The 16,495-nt window shown below is 30.7% G+C and overlaps 1 protein-coding gene across 1 annotated transcript in view; it reads right to left on the bottom strand.

The window, feature by feature from the left end:
• Positions 1–582: 582 nt before the first annotated feature.
• LOC132726185 (uncharacterized) overlaps positions 583–16,495 on the bottom strand; it is a gene marked incomplete at its 3' end in the record, with an annotated part of 86,132 nt that continues 70,219 nt past the window's right edge. Inside the window, 14 exon segments of the mRNA XM_060711457.1 lie at positions 583–687; positions 1,252–1,368; positions 2,322–2,371; positions 2,713–2,850; positions 4,099–4,208; positions 4,480–4,496; positions 5,916–5,962; positions 6,477–6,644; positions 7,639–7,801; positions 14,441–14,569; positions 14,703–14,761; positions 15,067–15,222; positions 15,360–15,487; positions 15,986–16,011. Of these exon segments, the coding sequence (XP_060567440.1) occupies positions 583–687; positions 1,252–1,368; positions 2,322–2,371; positions 2,713–2,850; positions 4,099–4,208; positions 4,480–4,496; positions 5,916–5,962; positions 6,477–6,644; positions 7,639–7,801; positions 14,441–14,569; positions 14,703–14,761; positions 15,067–15,222; positions 15,360–15,487; positions 15,986–16,011 (1,413 nt within the window).

Below are 16,495 nucleotides of genomic sequence, written 5' to 3'. Positions count from 1 at the left end.
AATGAGGGTTGAAACAACTTAAAATTGATCCACATTTAAATTTAGCTAGACGATTTCTCATTGCTTACTTATCTATATTTATACAGTATTTTATATTTCCTGATTACTCATGATTGTTTCATGCCATATTTATCAATACTCTTGTAGATTACAACCCGTAATTGCTTTTCATTCATAATATAACATAATCACTTTTGAAATCATTGCCATTCATTTGTGTGATTTATAGACTTAAATTGATTGCTTATTATAGTTCATATACACTTATATATGTCAGCATCAAATTTATGTTTCACTCCGGCTTTAAAATTGTAGTTTCCTCCCGTAAAATGACTTATTAGAACCTTACTACATGTATTTTATATTTCGATAAATGATAATTAGATGATACTAGAGAATGAAAAAATGAAAGCTGGTATTATAATTGTTTAATTTCTCATAATTTTATTCTAATTCCTTTAATATTAACAAGAAGTAATGCTAACCATATGCAATATTTACATGCATACTTTAAACAATCATTGCAGGCGAAAAGTGATAGAACTGCAGGAGAAGGTAAATCAACAGATAACTTACTATCACAGTTTGTGCCAATGTAACCAGGGCTACACTGACATTGATAACTATTCACTCTATCTACACAAGTTGCTCCATTTTTACAAGGGTTAGATGCACACTCGTTTATATCTGTAAGAAAATGCTAATTATAACAAAACTCAATGTTGTAAATAATTTTCAACATTTACAATATATATTTGTTTTTCAGAAAACAAAAACAAATGTTTAATATCATCAATGAACAGTATTTATTCAGGCCAAACACAATGTTGTTAAAATGGCATCATTTCAAACCGATAAGAGCAGCACATGCTTTTAAAGGCTAACTAACATATAAGCCCATGACGATGAAATTCGTTATTGTAAGAGGTCATATAATAAATGTTCCAATATTTTAAACTTCAGATTGGTATGAAAGAAAATGAAAATGTTAATGTTTGCTGAAGGTCAGTTTCATAAATAGGCCTCTTGATAAGGCATAAAATTGTTTGAAAGATTAATGTTACAAAATGTTATCAATCAAATTTTTGAAATGAAAAATGAATGAATTAATTTATATGACTTAATATCATTTCTATATACATGTAGTTGTAATAATGAATTTGGCTTATCTTTTTCTCGTATTCTCGATATCTTATTAGACTGATAATATAAAGTACTTAAACAATCATACGTGTAAAACGTTTTATGTACCTATCTCGCACACTGTACCAATGTATCCGGGCTGACATTTACAAACAGCGTCTGATATATGTTCTGCTACACAACTACCACCATTTAAACAATGTAGTTTCTGACATGGTCCAAAACCTAATGTATACGGAAGCATTGGATTAATTTACGAGCTTTATAAGCATTGATTATAAGAAAGTCACGTTTAACAAAACTCATTTTTTAAGAATATCTTTTTGATTAACCCTTTACTTCATGCAGACGTGGTTTGACGGCTTTTCGACCCCCTTTTGAGGCCTCAAACAGTTAAAAATTACCCTATTTATGTCTCAAACACTGTTTTTCGTTTATTAAATGTGATCACTTTTTCGTCGCTGCCCGTATCAAAAAGGTACACCAGGGGGTTGCCAGAAGGCAGATGAACCCCCTTCTGTTTTGGGGGGTTTGAAGGGGAGCAGCAGCCCCCCCTCATCGCCAAGAAAATTTTGGACATGTGATAGGCTAAAAATAGCATCAGGTCAATCGTAAGGTAACGTGTAACCAACACTGAAAATCCTTCTACTCCATCTCGTTACAGCACTTTAAGATCAGTTTTGATGGATAAAACAATGCAAAATAGTGATTTTTGGCAATTTTGAGACGTCCCCCCGTTGTCATGGTAACAGGAAATTTAAGATTGAACATGTCTGTTACAGAGGCTATGGTCCAGTTAACAATTGTGCCAAGTTTCATCAGTATTGAAGCATTTTTATAGTTTCAAAGCATAAACAAGAGGCTTTTCAATGAAAACGGCATTTTTTCACAATGGACCTATCCGGTATTTCGTAGCGGAACATTAAGCCTCACCTTTTCCATTCATTGCTAGGTCAGCTGCTCACAAACAGTATCACAAACATAACCATGTGTTATTTTGTGCAAACCAGGTCAACCAGTGACTATGTATTATCTCAGTGTAGCAATTGGATAACAAGTTAGCCAATTTACATAAAATTGTAAACACTGGAAAGGTCCATACACTTCATGAGGTAAAGGGTTAAAAGGTTTCATAAAGTCGTTAACACTCCTAATTACTTTATAGATGTATAGCTTACTTGATACATTTTTCACTTCTACTTTCATGTGGTTTTGTTGCCCACCGGATCTGAAATGGAAAATATTTAGAGATTTAAGTTATTCATTTATAAAATCTTTTGTTTAACTAAAATCACTGTTCAAATTGCAGCCATAAATCAAATCTATGGCATTTAGGATAATAAAAAATTAAAATCAAAATCTTAAATGAAAGTATTAGGGTAAGTTATTACGAACTAAAATATGACTTTCTGACACGGATGCGCAAAAAGTCAATTGTTTTGTCATTCTACAGGACAGCCCGAAAGCAGGACAGTATAACAGATGATGACAGGCAGGGGTATATCTGTACACTTCTTCCTGAAATGTGTAAATAAATGACTTATAAAAAAGTATATAAAATATATTTACCCTGCAGAAGTACACAAGTCAAGCGTGTCTGGATTTTCTGTCTTGATAGCTAAATCCGTCATGCACAAATTATCAACTGGAGTAGTTTTGAAGAAATGAACACCTGGCACTCCTTCTCCGCACTCTTTGACCTGAGAACTGGTTATATATATTTAAATTATAGCAAAACTTGTTATTTAAATATACCTTAGCAGATATATTTTGACAGTTATAAATACCTATTATGCACCAGGAAGCTTTTATTTCTCAAAAACTCTATATTTTTGGTATTTTGTTATGGTTTCCAATAAGTTACCATTTGGCCAATAACCAGAACCACTGTTGATTTTTGGCATTTAGTACTGTAACAGTGATTTAGTATTTTGTATGGAATTCAAAACACTACTTTGTTTACATTTTGTTATTTTAACGACAGAAAATTTCACATTTAGCGACACATGCTTCATGTGAGAAGTATCTAACATGCTCTAAAAAGATTATTTAAGCGTCAAAAATATCATACAATCTCTTTCTAAAGAACAATTAATTCGTTTTATAAGAATACTATGCCTTTACAGTATCATAGTGAAATACTCTATATTGTGTCTGTTTTTTTTAGACTATACGCCGTTTTGATCCACCAAACTGGCTTTTCTGGATAACTTACAAGTCATTTGCAATTTCTCCACAAGGGACCGGCTAGAAACTTCACATGATTCGGCCCCTTGATACTACACCGATGCTATCCCTATTGAGCTAAGCGGGCGAACATTTCTGAAAAGTACCATGTTGTCGGTGGCCGGGAAGGAATTGCCTATTTTACACCAGTGAATAGTGAATACAATGTAACAAAAACGCATAAAGTTATAGCAACACTCACTTCCTATTACACCACAGTACAAAGCAGTACTATTTGTAAAAGCTGTATATTGAAAAAGATGATTTTATAATCATCAGAATATCGCAACTTTTTCAAGTGACGTTGATATTGATAGCACAAACACGGACACAAGTACACACGCACACCCATAACCCTTAATAAATTTTGTATTCCAAAACTGAACCACCCTACTTTTTAACCTTAACGATCGAAAAAATCAAAAACACCACAATTAAAATTCATGCGGTTATAGTTGACTTGTGCATCATAGAGCGTTGTATAAAAAAAGATTGTATTACATTCTATGAGTGACTATTCAAGTGCAACAGCGCTTTGATTTAATGCAGTAAAACATATCCAAAAAGCTGGGCCACTATTCAACTACAGCAGTTAATTGAAAATACAGGAAGCTTTGTCAATGCATATCAAAGTATTTTCTGATGAAAATGCAATCTAAAAATAAATTCAAATTAATATCAGTTTCATTAAGGTGCTAGAATGAAACTATTTCGAAATCATAACATTACCATTGACCTCCAGGCTGTTGCTCTGTAATAATCTGATTGTGACATATTGTGTTCGGTTTACATAAAACTGTTGAGCCATCAGGAATACTTTTGCTAAAATGTGGCGGTGGCTAAAATAGAGCAAAAGAACATACAAAATCATGACGCACTGATTCAGAATCAATTTTCAAATTCATGTGATAAAGTTTAGATATTCTTTTACAGTTTTTTATTAATAAAACAATAATGCAATTTATGTAATAGCACCATATTTTTAAAACATGTAAATTGTATGAGTGTTTTAAGTTCGTATATATATATATATATATTCAGTTCATATCTACATAATTTAAAAAGTCATCGGATTGCTAGAAAGTACAGTTCAGTAAAGTATAGTCGTACCGTGTTCTGACTAGGATCTGAAATTAAAGATAAAAAATAATTTACTATTAATCTAGTAAAAGTAATGTAATAGTAAAAGTATAGGGACGAGGCAATCATGTTGACATATCATAGTTTTGATATGGTTCATTGAACGCCGCCTTTTCTTATTGATCATGATTACCATATTTTGGGCGACATCAAATGGTCTTACTCTGCATAAAATGACCGCGGCCGTAACAGAAAAAATGATCGTTGCCGTAAGGCCGAGAACATTTTCTGTAGAGAAAAACCCAGACTATGATATTCATGATAATACGTATTTGTTATTTTCCGGTCTGAGTTTTGATATAGTCAAGTGACTCTTGTTTTTTTTTTGTCAACGGTCACGGTAATACATGCACCATATGAACTAAGATAACTCTGCTTTATTTGAAACAACGCATACTTTTTCTAAAGAAGCATGCGTTATCTGAGATATTGCATTGTGTATTATTACGAATAAAGCATGTTAACTGGTGTATAACAGTCTAAGAACATCTAAGAAATATTGCTGCATCATGCAGTAATGATAAAGTAAAACAAGAATGACTATCAAAACTGGAAAAGTTAACACAACTTTATTATTTTATTTGAAAAAAGACAACACAAATAACAACAAAACAGCAACAATAATAATAATAACAACAACAACAACAACAACAGCAGCAGCAGCAACAACAACAACAGAACAACGCAATTATAATGTATGATATATTAATAATAGATCTAAAGAATATATATAATATATGTCAGAGTGAAAAAATACATAGTAAGGAATGGACATGTCTGGCAGCTTACGGATATCAGATTAAAGCTATCAAAAGTATTGACATACAAAACATAAAAAGTGGAACATTATAGTTTGACAAATCTGGAATGCAAGCGAATTTAAAACAATAGGAGAGGAATTACAAACAAGATGTATAATTATAGAAAAACTAATAAGGGTCCTTTTAGCAGGTTAAAATATCTTATATCAAACAGATTTAAACATCATATATAATAACAATCTGAAAATTGGCTAAATAACACCGATTTGGAGTTATGATATGTAAATGGTCTGATATGGTGAAATTTTTACAAATAGGGTTTAAAAAGTCAGCTCAGTTCGATATTTTATTAGTCTAACATCACCAAAAAGGAAAGAAATAAAATCACTAGTGCTGCTTTTTATGTGTAAGTTGTCAATTGTCCTATTTGTCTGTTCTATTTTACATCAAACGTTCGCTTAGGCAAAACACAACAAAAAATAGCTGTTAAAATTTGTTAATATCAATAAAACTGCTTTGATCTATTCACGCCTTAGGAGTAAGTATATGTGTAGTGTAGAAAGAACAGCCGTCTAAAATTTAAGCGGCATTAATTGACAAACAAACGTGACAATAAATGATATTTACCTGAAACGTAAGACTTACCTTTATGTTGTACTGTAATATTCGTGCAAATCTCGTCAATATTCACCCTTGAAATAAAAGACAAATCATAACAACATTACAAAATAACATTAATATTAAAGGATTAGGAAAATCTTAACAAAATGAAATTTGATTTCAGGGTTATTTTGCAACAACATTAACAAAGTAAGCTATGAATTATTGCATATGATTAACAAAAGAAGTATGTTAACAGCAAATAAGTTACAGCATAAATTTGTGCCATAAGTAGTAGCAAATTAGTTACCCTTTATTTGTGCCATTAGTTGTAAAAACTGTAACCCTTTATTTGTGCCATAAGTAGTTGCAGAAAAGTTACCTATTATTTGTGCCATAAGTAGTAGCAAATAAGTTTTCCTTAATTTGTGTCATTAATAGTTGCAAATAAGAAACTCCTTACTTGTGCTAGTAGTTGTTGCAAATAAGTAACTCTTTATTTGTGTCATTAGTTGTTTCAAATAAGGTACCCTTTATTTGTGCCATTAGAAGTGTAGCAAATAAGTTTCCATTTATTTGTGCCATTAGGAGTAGCAAATAAGTTACCCTTTATTTGTGCCATTAGTAGTAGTCTGCTGGCAGAATTTATAGGGACCACCAAGCGGTGCTTTAACACATGTCTGTGAAATGTGTCTTGTAAGATCAGTACTTCCAGTTCCTAGCACACTTTGGTTGGATATACTCAAATCGGAACTCATAAAACCAATCAATGGACTGAAAGATAAAACTTACAAAATGCAAATTTTCACAAAGTAGTACAAAACTATTTGGTGGGAACCGACAGACTCGAGTCGATTTATAAGAAAATATAAAACGTGGATATTCCCTCACACATAAAAGTACAAGCGTAGGCAGTATTCAATCTTCTTCCTTGCATATTTCTTCATATACTACAAATATAGGCAGGATTGAAACTGTTCTTTTTACAACCGTTGAACGGTAGACTATATGAGAAAATGTACTAACAATAATATAAAATATTATCACAAAGCATATATCGCATATTGTTGGGAGTGCAAACATAAATAGGAGATCCTTCACTTCAAGATGAATACAAAATTATTTCAAAAGTATTTTGTACAAATTCTTTGTAATATAATTACGGTTAACAAATGAATAAATAAATACTGAGAATACAATTACCCAAAATTTGCAGCTGTATTAAGCTATAAGTATTTCTACCAAAACAAAGTTTCTCATGGACTTTGACTTTGACATTATTACTATTTTGACATACTATATTGAGAAAGGCAACTGGAAATTTACGCAACACGTTCGCAGGAGCACTTGTCACACGTCACAATATTTTATTGTCATAATAATCAATGTGAAATCCTTTGTCCGTTGTAAACGGTGTAATATAACAAAAATATGAGTAAAATAAATAGCATAAAACGTTTCAAGTTATTTTTAACCTTAATGGTCTTGACATGATGTAATGGAAAACTATCAATGCTATCTTAAATTAAGATGGTATTAATATATGATTTAAACATAAACGATCGTTTGTAAATTACACACCAACAAAGATAGATCGTTTACTCGGTATTTAGTTGGTAGTCACTTTTCTCGTTATCATATTCCCCAGAATGAACAAATGCAACACATAAGTCAAATATTTAATTTCATTTTACATTCACATATATATATATATATATATGCAATATACATGTCATTGAAAAGAAAATTTGTAAAGAAAATCACTTACGGATTATTTTTCATTCCAATATAGGGTGTATTGATACAGCATTCACTATTATCTGCACATTTAACGTCGGTTGGAATAGCACTGTCTATTTCAAAATGTTGAATGCCACTAACTGTACCATTCAAATTCCTGACACCTGGCAAAGTCTTGTCCTTGTCTATTACTGACAAAGAATAAATAAAACCGTATTAAAGTATACATAGTTTAATAATATTTTATTGCTCTTTGAATACAATTTATAACATTATTTCCACAAAACAACATTTTTAACAAAGGGCAAAAGGGTTGAACAACAAGTTCTAGCAACATTAGTAACTGTCCTTACCTTTAGCATTATAAGATATAGAAACGAAAACATGTTTAAACACTATACACATGAGCAATTACAAATATTAAGGCGGAAACAAAAACAAAGTAGCGAATAGAATTCGACATCAAATTTAAGAGAAAAACAAAAAAAAAAACATTTGCTTATCAATTTTTTAAATAAAAAAGTAGTAATTTTCCTGCACTTGCAGTATGTGATGGTTTGTATGGCTGTCAAAATATGTCATTTATAAGGGGAATTAGAAGAATTAATATTGGAACAACGATTGTTATTTTTACATGTACTTATTTCTTATTATTTAAATCTATGGGTATTTTTTATATATTTTTGAACCTCGTGAAATAAAAAAGTAGTACTTGTACTTAATGGATGAAAAGGGCGAGTGGAAGTGAAAAGTTGGAGTCTTTGAACACCAAAAAGTTTACAGTTAAAAAAGAAATGTTCAGCATCCTCCTCGATATGGCAAAACTCACAAACAGGGGAGTTTGCTAAGTGATTTCTATACAGATCATCATTCAAATTACTACATCTATTTCTTAAACGTGCATGGTAAACAGATGTTAACCTTTCTCCAATTAAATAATATTTAGGGACAAGTGTGGGTTTGAATTTATCCTTGAGTTTAGATTTGAACACATTTAAAGAAGTCGAGTCACGTATCTCATTATCAAGACTATTCCATGCCGAAATTGCTGAGGGTATAAATGATCTAGAAAATATTTCTGTTCGTCGTGCTATTGTTACGTAATTATCGTTATTTCTAAGGTTATATTGGCTACTTTCTGATACAAAATTTGGGAACAAAGTGTCCAGATAACTTGGAAGCTCCCCATTTTTAGCTTTATACATTATTGATAATTTTTGCATTAAACGACGATCTGCTAAAGAGACCCAACCTATTTCATGCAGAAGTCTTTCTATAGACACTGAGCGAGTCAAACCAGTTACTAAGCGCGCAGCTTCGTATTGCATTTTTTCAATTTTTTCTTTTTCATATAAGGTACAACTATCCCAAATAACACTAGCATATTCTAATAAAGGCCTCATATAGGAAATATAAATTTGATTTATTGTTGTTCTATTTAATTTGAACTTTAATAAACGCATAGAACCTAATATTTTGGACGCCGAGTTAGTTATATTATTAATATGTTCATGCCAGGTTCCATCATCACTTAAGGTTAACCCCAAATGCCTGTGGTGTTGAGTGTAATTAAGTTGAACATTGTTAAAGTACAAAAAAAGGTCTTTCATTTCTAATAAGAGAACAAAATAATACTTCTGTCTTATTAGGATTTAAAGGTTACAAGCCATTGGTCTGCCCATTCAGTAATAGTTTTAAGATCAATATTTAGAGTCATTTCTATATATTTAGAATCATCGCTTGTTACTGATAAAGAACTATCATCTGCAAAAAGACGAGTCAAACTAAGTAAGTTTTCAGCAATGTCATTAACATAAATCAAAAAAAGAAGAGGACCAAGCACAGATCCTTGAGGGACACCAGCATTTATGAATTTTGTGTCAGAAAAAGAAGAACCAACAAAAACGCTTTGGTTCCTCGACTTAAGATAGCTAGCAATCCAAGTATTCAAATTATTTGTAATGCCGCACTGATGCAATTTAAACAGTAGACCTTTATGCCAAACACGGTCAAATGCTTTAGAGATATCACAGAACACTATACAAGTTGATTTCTTTTCATCAAAAGCTTTACATATTTGATGATAAATGTCAATTAATTGATATACAGTAGAATGCCCTGGAATAAACCCGGATTGATATTTGTAAATAAGATTGTTCATATGTAAATGGTTGTAAATATATTTGAATATAATTCTTTCCATAACTTTTCCTATGCAACTTATTAAAGAAATTGGTCTGTAATTAGAACAAAGATCGTGCTCCCCTTTTTTAAATAATGGCATAACACTTGCGTTTTTCCAACATGTGGGATATGTATTTTCTTGAAGGGAACGATTAAAAAGTGTACATAAAGGTTTACAAATGCTAGAAGATGTTTCTTTAAGCATACGGTGACTTATCCCATCTGGTCCACTAGCCTTTTTTATTATTAAGCATGAAAGAATGTATTTAACTTCTTCTTCGTTAATTATTATGTCACACAAAGATTCGTTTGTTTTAAGATTGAAAATGGGTAAAGAAGTATTAGAATCATCAATAGAAGATACAGAGACAAAGTAATCATTGAGCGCATTTGCCTTTTCTTTATCAGTAAATACATACAAGTCATTATTAAGTCTCAATGGCGGTATTATTTCACATTGTTTATTATCTTTAACTAACATTTTCACAATTTTCCAATATTCGCGAGGATTATTACTACTTATATCGTTGATTGTAAATTCTAAATTATTAAAAAAAACTTGTTTCGCGTGCTTTTTTAAATTATTAACCTTGTTTCTTAATTTTTTATATAAAATCCAGTCTAACGATTTATTAGTTTTAATTGCACGTGATTTTTGTCTGTCACGCTTCCGGGAAGTTCTTCGTATTATTGAATCGTACCATGGTCTGTCGTATGGTCGTATTGTAACTTCTTTATATGGAATGCATCGTTTTGTCAAATCTAAAAATGAAGAAGTAAATAAATCGGAAGCCTCGTCTACAGTGCCATTAGATAATATTGACCAATTATATGAAGTTATCAATTCATTTAACCGAACAAAGTCCGCATTATTATAATTCCAGACACAACGCTTATAAGTATTAAAAGAAAGCGCTTCAAAATGAATAAAAATATAACTAGCATAATGATCACTAATGTCGCTCGGAGTTTCTGAAACACCAAAGTCAAATGATTTTATTTCACTAGAAATTACTATTGGGTCAATAAGTGTGGCAGATGTATTTGATACACGAGTCGGCTGATTGATAACATTACTCATATTATTAATAATTAAGATATCACGTAATTTATGGTTTGAATAATTGAGTTGATCTTCATTTACATCACCAAGTAAAACAATGTAATTCGACAATTCATGCGCCTTTTCTAAACAGTTATCCAGTTTTGACCAAAACTCAACAGTAGAATTTGGGTGGCGATAAACAGTGCCTATCAAAATGTTCTTCTCCTTATCTTTAACATTAATCCATATTGATTCATCAGAATACATTTCTAATTCAAAAACTCTTTTTGTTACCAATTTATCTGACGTATAAATAATTATCCCCCCTGAATGGGCAGTGTTATCCTTCCTATATAAACATCTATATCCATCCAAAAATATTTGATCGTCTTTAATTGTATTAGTTAAGTGAGTTTCTGTAAAACATAAAATTTCGAAGTCATTGAAATTATCTTTTATGAAATCAATTTTGTTTCTTATACTTCTAATATTTTGATGAATAATTGAAAGACATGCGTCATTTTGATTGTTAGGACCCGGGTTAGTTTCTATGTCACCTGATAACAATAATAATAGTTCTTTTATAGAAAAAAGAGCCTGAGAACCTATAAAGTAAAATAATCGTAAACATTCTGTAATGTTTTGGGATTTTTTTTTGAGGTTATTATTGCAAAGAAGAATAAAAATGTTGATAAAAAATATAAATTTAAGCAAACAAAAACCCAGAGTACAAAAAATACTTCTAACATATATTGCTATAAACAAACCAAAAATATAGAAGAGGTGTTTTTGTGGGTATTGTTTAAAACAATATGAATAATGTAAACAATGTGTTCCATTATAATACAATCCTATAGCTGCTCTCCAAGCACCAATACTTATATTACCCATTGGGAAGTAAGAAAACGAAATGCAAGGGAAATGTTATGAGCAGCCATGGATGAATAAAAGAAACTGAAAATGACATTTTAAAACAGAACAGACAAACCATCACAACAAAAATACACGAAAATAAAATAATCATTTGATACTTATTTACATAAAAGAAATATTTGCGAGCAGAGAATTTATAAGCCGACGTCAATTAAAGATATAAATACTTATTTGAACGAACCAAACTTTAGCTATGTTTAGGGATCTATAACATAAATGTTACATTTTTAACAAACACTCTGTACTTGTACTACGTCTACCCATGTTTTATTAATTTTACACAATAGTAAAGTAGAGTAAGACAGTTGAGAAATTCAGTTGATTACTTTGGATTATAAAAAAATGAATTTGGTTATCAATAAGTGAATAAGTGGAAATAAAAAAAATAGAAGATATTATTAAATCGGTGATATTGAAAATATTTTCAGGATATCATTTCAAAAAAATATACTTAGACGTTAGATTGGTGAAAAACGATATTTTTTACAGTGTTTACATAGTTATAAACCAAAAAATAAGAATTTGGATATTCTATAAACTTTAACTGAGATTTAGTGTTCAGTTTATATGACACTTATTAGATTATAATACATATATATACTGTACATATTTACAAATAAACATCATGATGTCATTATCGTTAAAAAAAAGAAAAACAACATCATCATCATCATCAATGAAAAAAAATCTAATCATCACCATACAATACAACAACATCACATGTCTTTATCACATCGTCACATAAGTATATCATAATAATAATTACATCATATCGTGATTATATCATTATCATTACATTTTATGAACACATCTCATCATGATCACATCATCATCGTTTAATCATCAAGATCACATATCATCATCATTACATCACGATCACATCATCATTACATAATCATGATCACATCATCATCATTACATCATCATGATCACATCATCATCTTCATCATTGTCATATTTTCATTACATCACAATCATATTAACATTGTGACATCATCATTACATTATTATCATTACATCATTACAATATCATAATTTTATCATCACATGATTATATCATCATTATCAGTAATGCCATTTAGTCTTTAAATATATACATGTATTCTATATGATCACCAACAGATCATCATTATCACATCAATAATATTACATCAACTTTAAAATATCATCATCTGATTTATATTTCATGAATATCACTTAATCATCATCATCATCATCATCATCACCATCAATAGCATCATCTTGTGTTAATCATTATTTCTATCAGCAAAATAATTTTTAATATGATATCATTATCACTTAATCACATCATTATTTTCACAAAATCTCATTGTATCAATATCACAACATCTTAAATAACTTCATTAAGTGAGGGGAAAAAATTATAGACTACAGAATTAATTGCTTATATAAAACAAATGAACAAACAATTAACTAGTTATGAATTAAGTGAAAGGTCACTACTTTATAAATGTGTTTAAATATAAATGGATGTATTTTACATTCATTTGAAAACATTTATTGAGGAAGATTCTTCCAGGGATCTTCTGTCATTTCAGTCAGTGGATCTGGAAGGAGATGTTCAATTTCATCAATGGTATTGATCATTTTCTTCAAACCTTTTTGAGAACTGTTAGATTTTTCTTTGTAGCAGATCTTCCCATCAGTTGTCCAGAAGGATTCTATTTTGTCATTTTTTCTAGCTATGTTCAATTGTTGGACAATGAATTGCCTCTTTTTAGTGAGATCTTCAGTAATGAAGACATTAAAGTATACAAATGTAAGTTTCTTCTTTACTGATGTAAATTAAAGTTAAAATTAAAAAAAGTATTGTATGATGACCTCAGCGATCTGACAAAAGATTTGACTGACTGATCCTTAACTTTTTTATCAGTCCAAAAGGTGCTTAAGGTAGTCTAACTGCAATGTTTTCCCGCCAAAAATCTTAACATCGGCCAATATCGTAGCAAATCGGTTATTTCCGGAACGTCACTTCCGCAATCTTGTGCACTAGATTATTTACAATCACTCATCTTTTAAGTTGCCCCGTACTTCACTTCAGTGTTGTTATATTTTTCTGGTCCTTCGGGATCATTGATGCCAGCACTATTAAGTGTTGAGAATTGAGTACCGCTCAAGCCGGTGCTAGGGGATGTGAGGGATGTTGCACTTATTCATTATTCCTCATGTACAGACTCAATCAAACTGAGTCTGCAATTGTTATGTAATTTTGTTGTGATTAATGCTTCCGAAGGATCACTTTGTTTCCAGATTTTTATCGATATGTATTAAATTCCGATTTTAAACGGTTGAAAATTATTGAATACTAAAGATTGTGATAAAATAAAGTTCCGGAAATGAAGATTAATAATATATTGGCTAATGTTAGAACAATTATTGTTAATACAGAGCCAAGTAAATATTTCTTTTACGCTGTTTCTTTTTTTCTGTTGACATGAGACAACAATCACAGTTCTATCTTATGTTTCTACAACTTCACAAAACTGCTATTTCACCTTGCATCTGTGTATATTGGTTTGCCGATCTGACATGATCAACAAGAAAGCTTTATAAAAATGGCAACATTTTTTTTTCTAAATAGCATATAGAATTATTTGTTGCACACAACTTTAAGATGTAAAACTGAATAGAAATATATTATATTTACCATGTTCACAATTTTTGCCTGTGAATCCAGCAGATGTACAAATACACGTGTAAGTTGCTGGCATCTTCCTTAAATCCGCCATACATTTTCCGCTGTGTTGACAAGTGATTCCACGACATGGTGATATAACTACAAAGAAGATTTCAGACATCAATAGCATCACTAAAAGTATTGATCGTTCATATTTATGTTCAAGATATATGCGATGATAATGATCATTATAAACAAACATGTCAAAATTTAAATAATTAAATATGATTACCTTCCTTGTTCATGTCAGTGACTACTTTAACAGTGTAACATCTACGTTCACCCTTTTTCCTGGACGTATAAAAATTATTTTTTTAAGTCATTGTCAAAAACACCGCTTATTGCTTACATCAGGAGCGTTAATCAAATGCGGTATACTATCTACTTTTTTTTTACAGTATATAAAATGCAGGTGTTGTTTAAAATTTCTTAATCAGGAAAATTTAACGACTTCAAACAAACTAGCACGATAATTGATCGTTTAGTTATATCAGTAAATACACTCAAATTATCATCACTACCGTAACGACAGATATATCATTTAACAAAATAGTAACGTTAAAATATTTAAATGACAGAAATTAAATGTTTGTTACCCTGGTAAAGATACTTGTAGACATAGTTGGTGCGGACCGTCTGCTTGTGGTGGAACATACGTGACATCTCCAGTACACACCGTACTGTTCTCTCTCTTTACTTTAAATATATGTACACCTTCGACAGGACTTGTACTCCTCTCAGTGAGAGATGGACTAAAAGTTGATGAAAACAACACAATAATACATATACATGCAATGCAGTAAACTGAATATTAAAATTGATGTGTATTAGTCAAGAAAAATTGAGAACTAGATTTCTCCATTTTTTAGAATATAAACTTGTATATTACCATACTCCAGTAAATCCAGCAAACATATCTCCAGATGTAAAATGCATGTCGAAGTGACAAGCCTTTTTGATTCCACACATCACAGTAGCTTCAGTTGATAGTGTAGGCGGAAGAAAGTAGGGCTTGGTCTGCGAAAAGGAAAAGAAATCAAACAAACAATAATGAGTTTACTACTTTTAACAATCGTTAATTCATCATATCTTAAAATTCTGTCAGAAACTTTACTCAAGAATTAAACTTGAAAAATATTGATTGTTACAGAGATGTATATAACCTTATCTATGTCTCTGATTGTTGATATTAATCAAAATATTGTTTTCATATTTTTCTGGTCCTTCGGGATCATTTATGCCAGCACTATTAAGTGTTGAGAATTGAGTACCGCTCAACCTGGTGCTAGGGGCGTGAGGGATTTTGCACTGATTCAGTATCCCTCATGTACAGACTCATTCAAACCGACTCTGCAATTTTCATGTAATTTTGTTTTGATTAATGCTTCAGAGGGATCACTTTGTTTTCAGATTTTATTATTAAAAATCATGTTTGAACTAATTTTTCATCAATATTCAAATCATAATATAAAACAATGCTTCATACGCAAACAAAACAAAAGAACTAATGTTTACCTTGTCCGTTTTGTCCACAGCTGTACCTAAAAGAGAAACCAATTCTGTTATTCAAGAAAGGTAAATTAAATGTTAATTTACTTTAATTGAATTTTTTCAAAAGAGACATTTTCGATTTTTTTACTACATGCATATTGTAAATGTTAAATATAGATTATAATATGTTATTTTCTTATGATAATTGACATCGGTTTTGGAAGTGAAAAGAATTTATCATTATTTTAAATACACCGAACTGCAAAATAAACGCAAAGGTTATGGAAAATTACTGCTTCATTTTTGAATGTCCGCTGTAAATAGATTTAATCAAAACTATTTTGATGCACGTTATAAATATGCAAATAAAATTCATTGAAATCATCGTGCCGTTATATCTGACAACTAAAATATGAAAAAAAGTTAATGTCCTTGAATGATCGTCTTCATAGTCAGACCTAGCACCGAAGGGGAATGTCTAGGCAAAGTTCAAAACAAGGGAATGCACGTCAAACATCATTAAACAACGTTTAA

This window comes from Ruditapes philippinarum, unplaced genomic scaffold, assembly GCF_026571515.1.
Source record: "Ruditapes philippinarum isolate M1 unplaced genomic scaffold, ASM2657151v2 ctg724_1_1_1_1, whole genome shotgun sequence".
Classification (NCBI taxonomy): Eukaryota; Metazoa; Mollusca; class Bivalvia; order Venerida; family Veneridae; genus Ruditapes; species Ruditapes philippinarum.
This window is presented reverse-complemented; position numbering and strand designations above follow the sequence as displayed.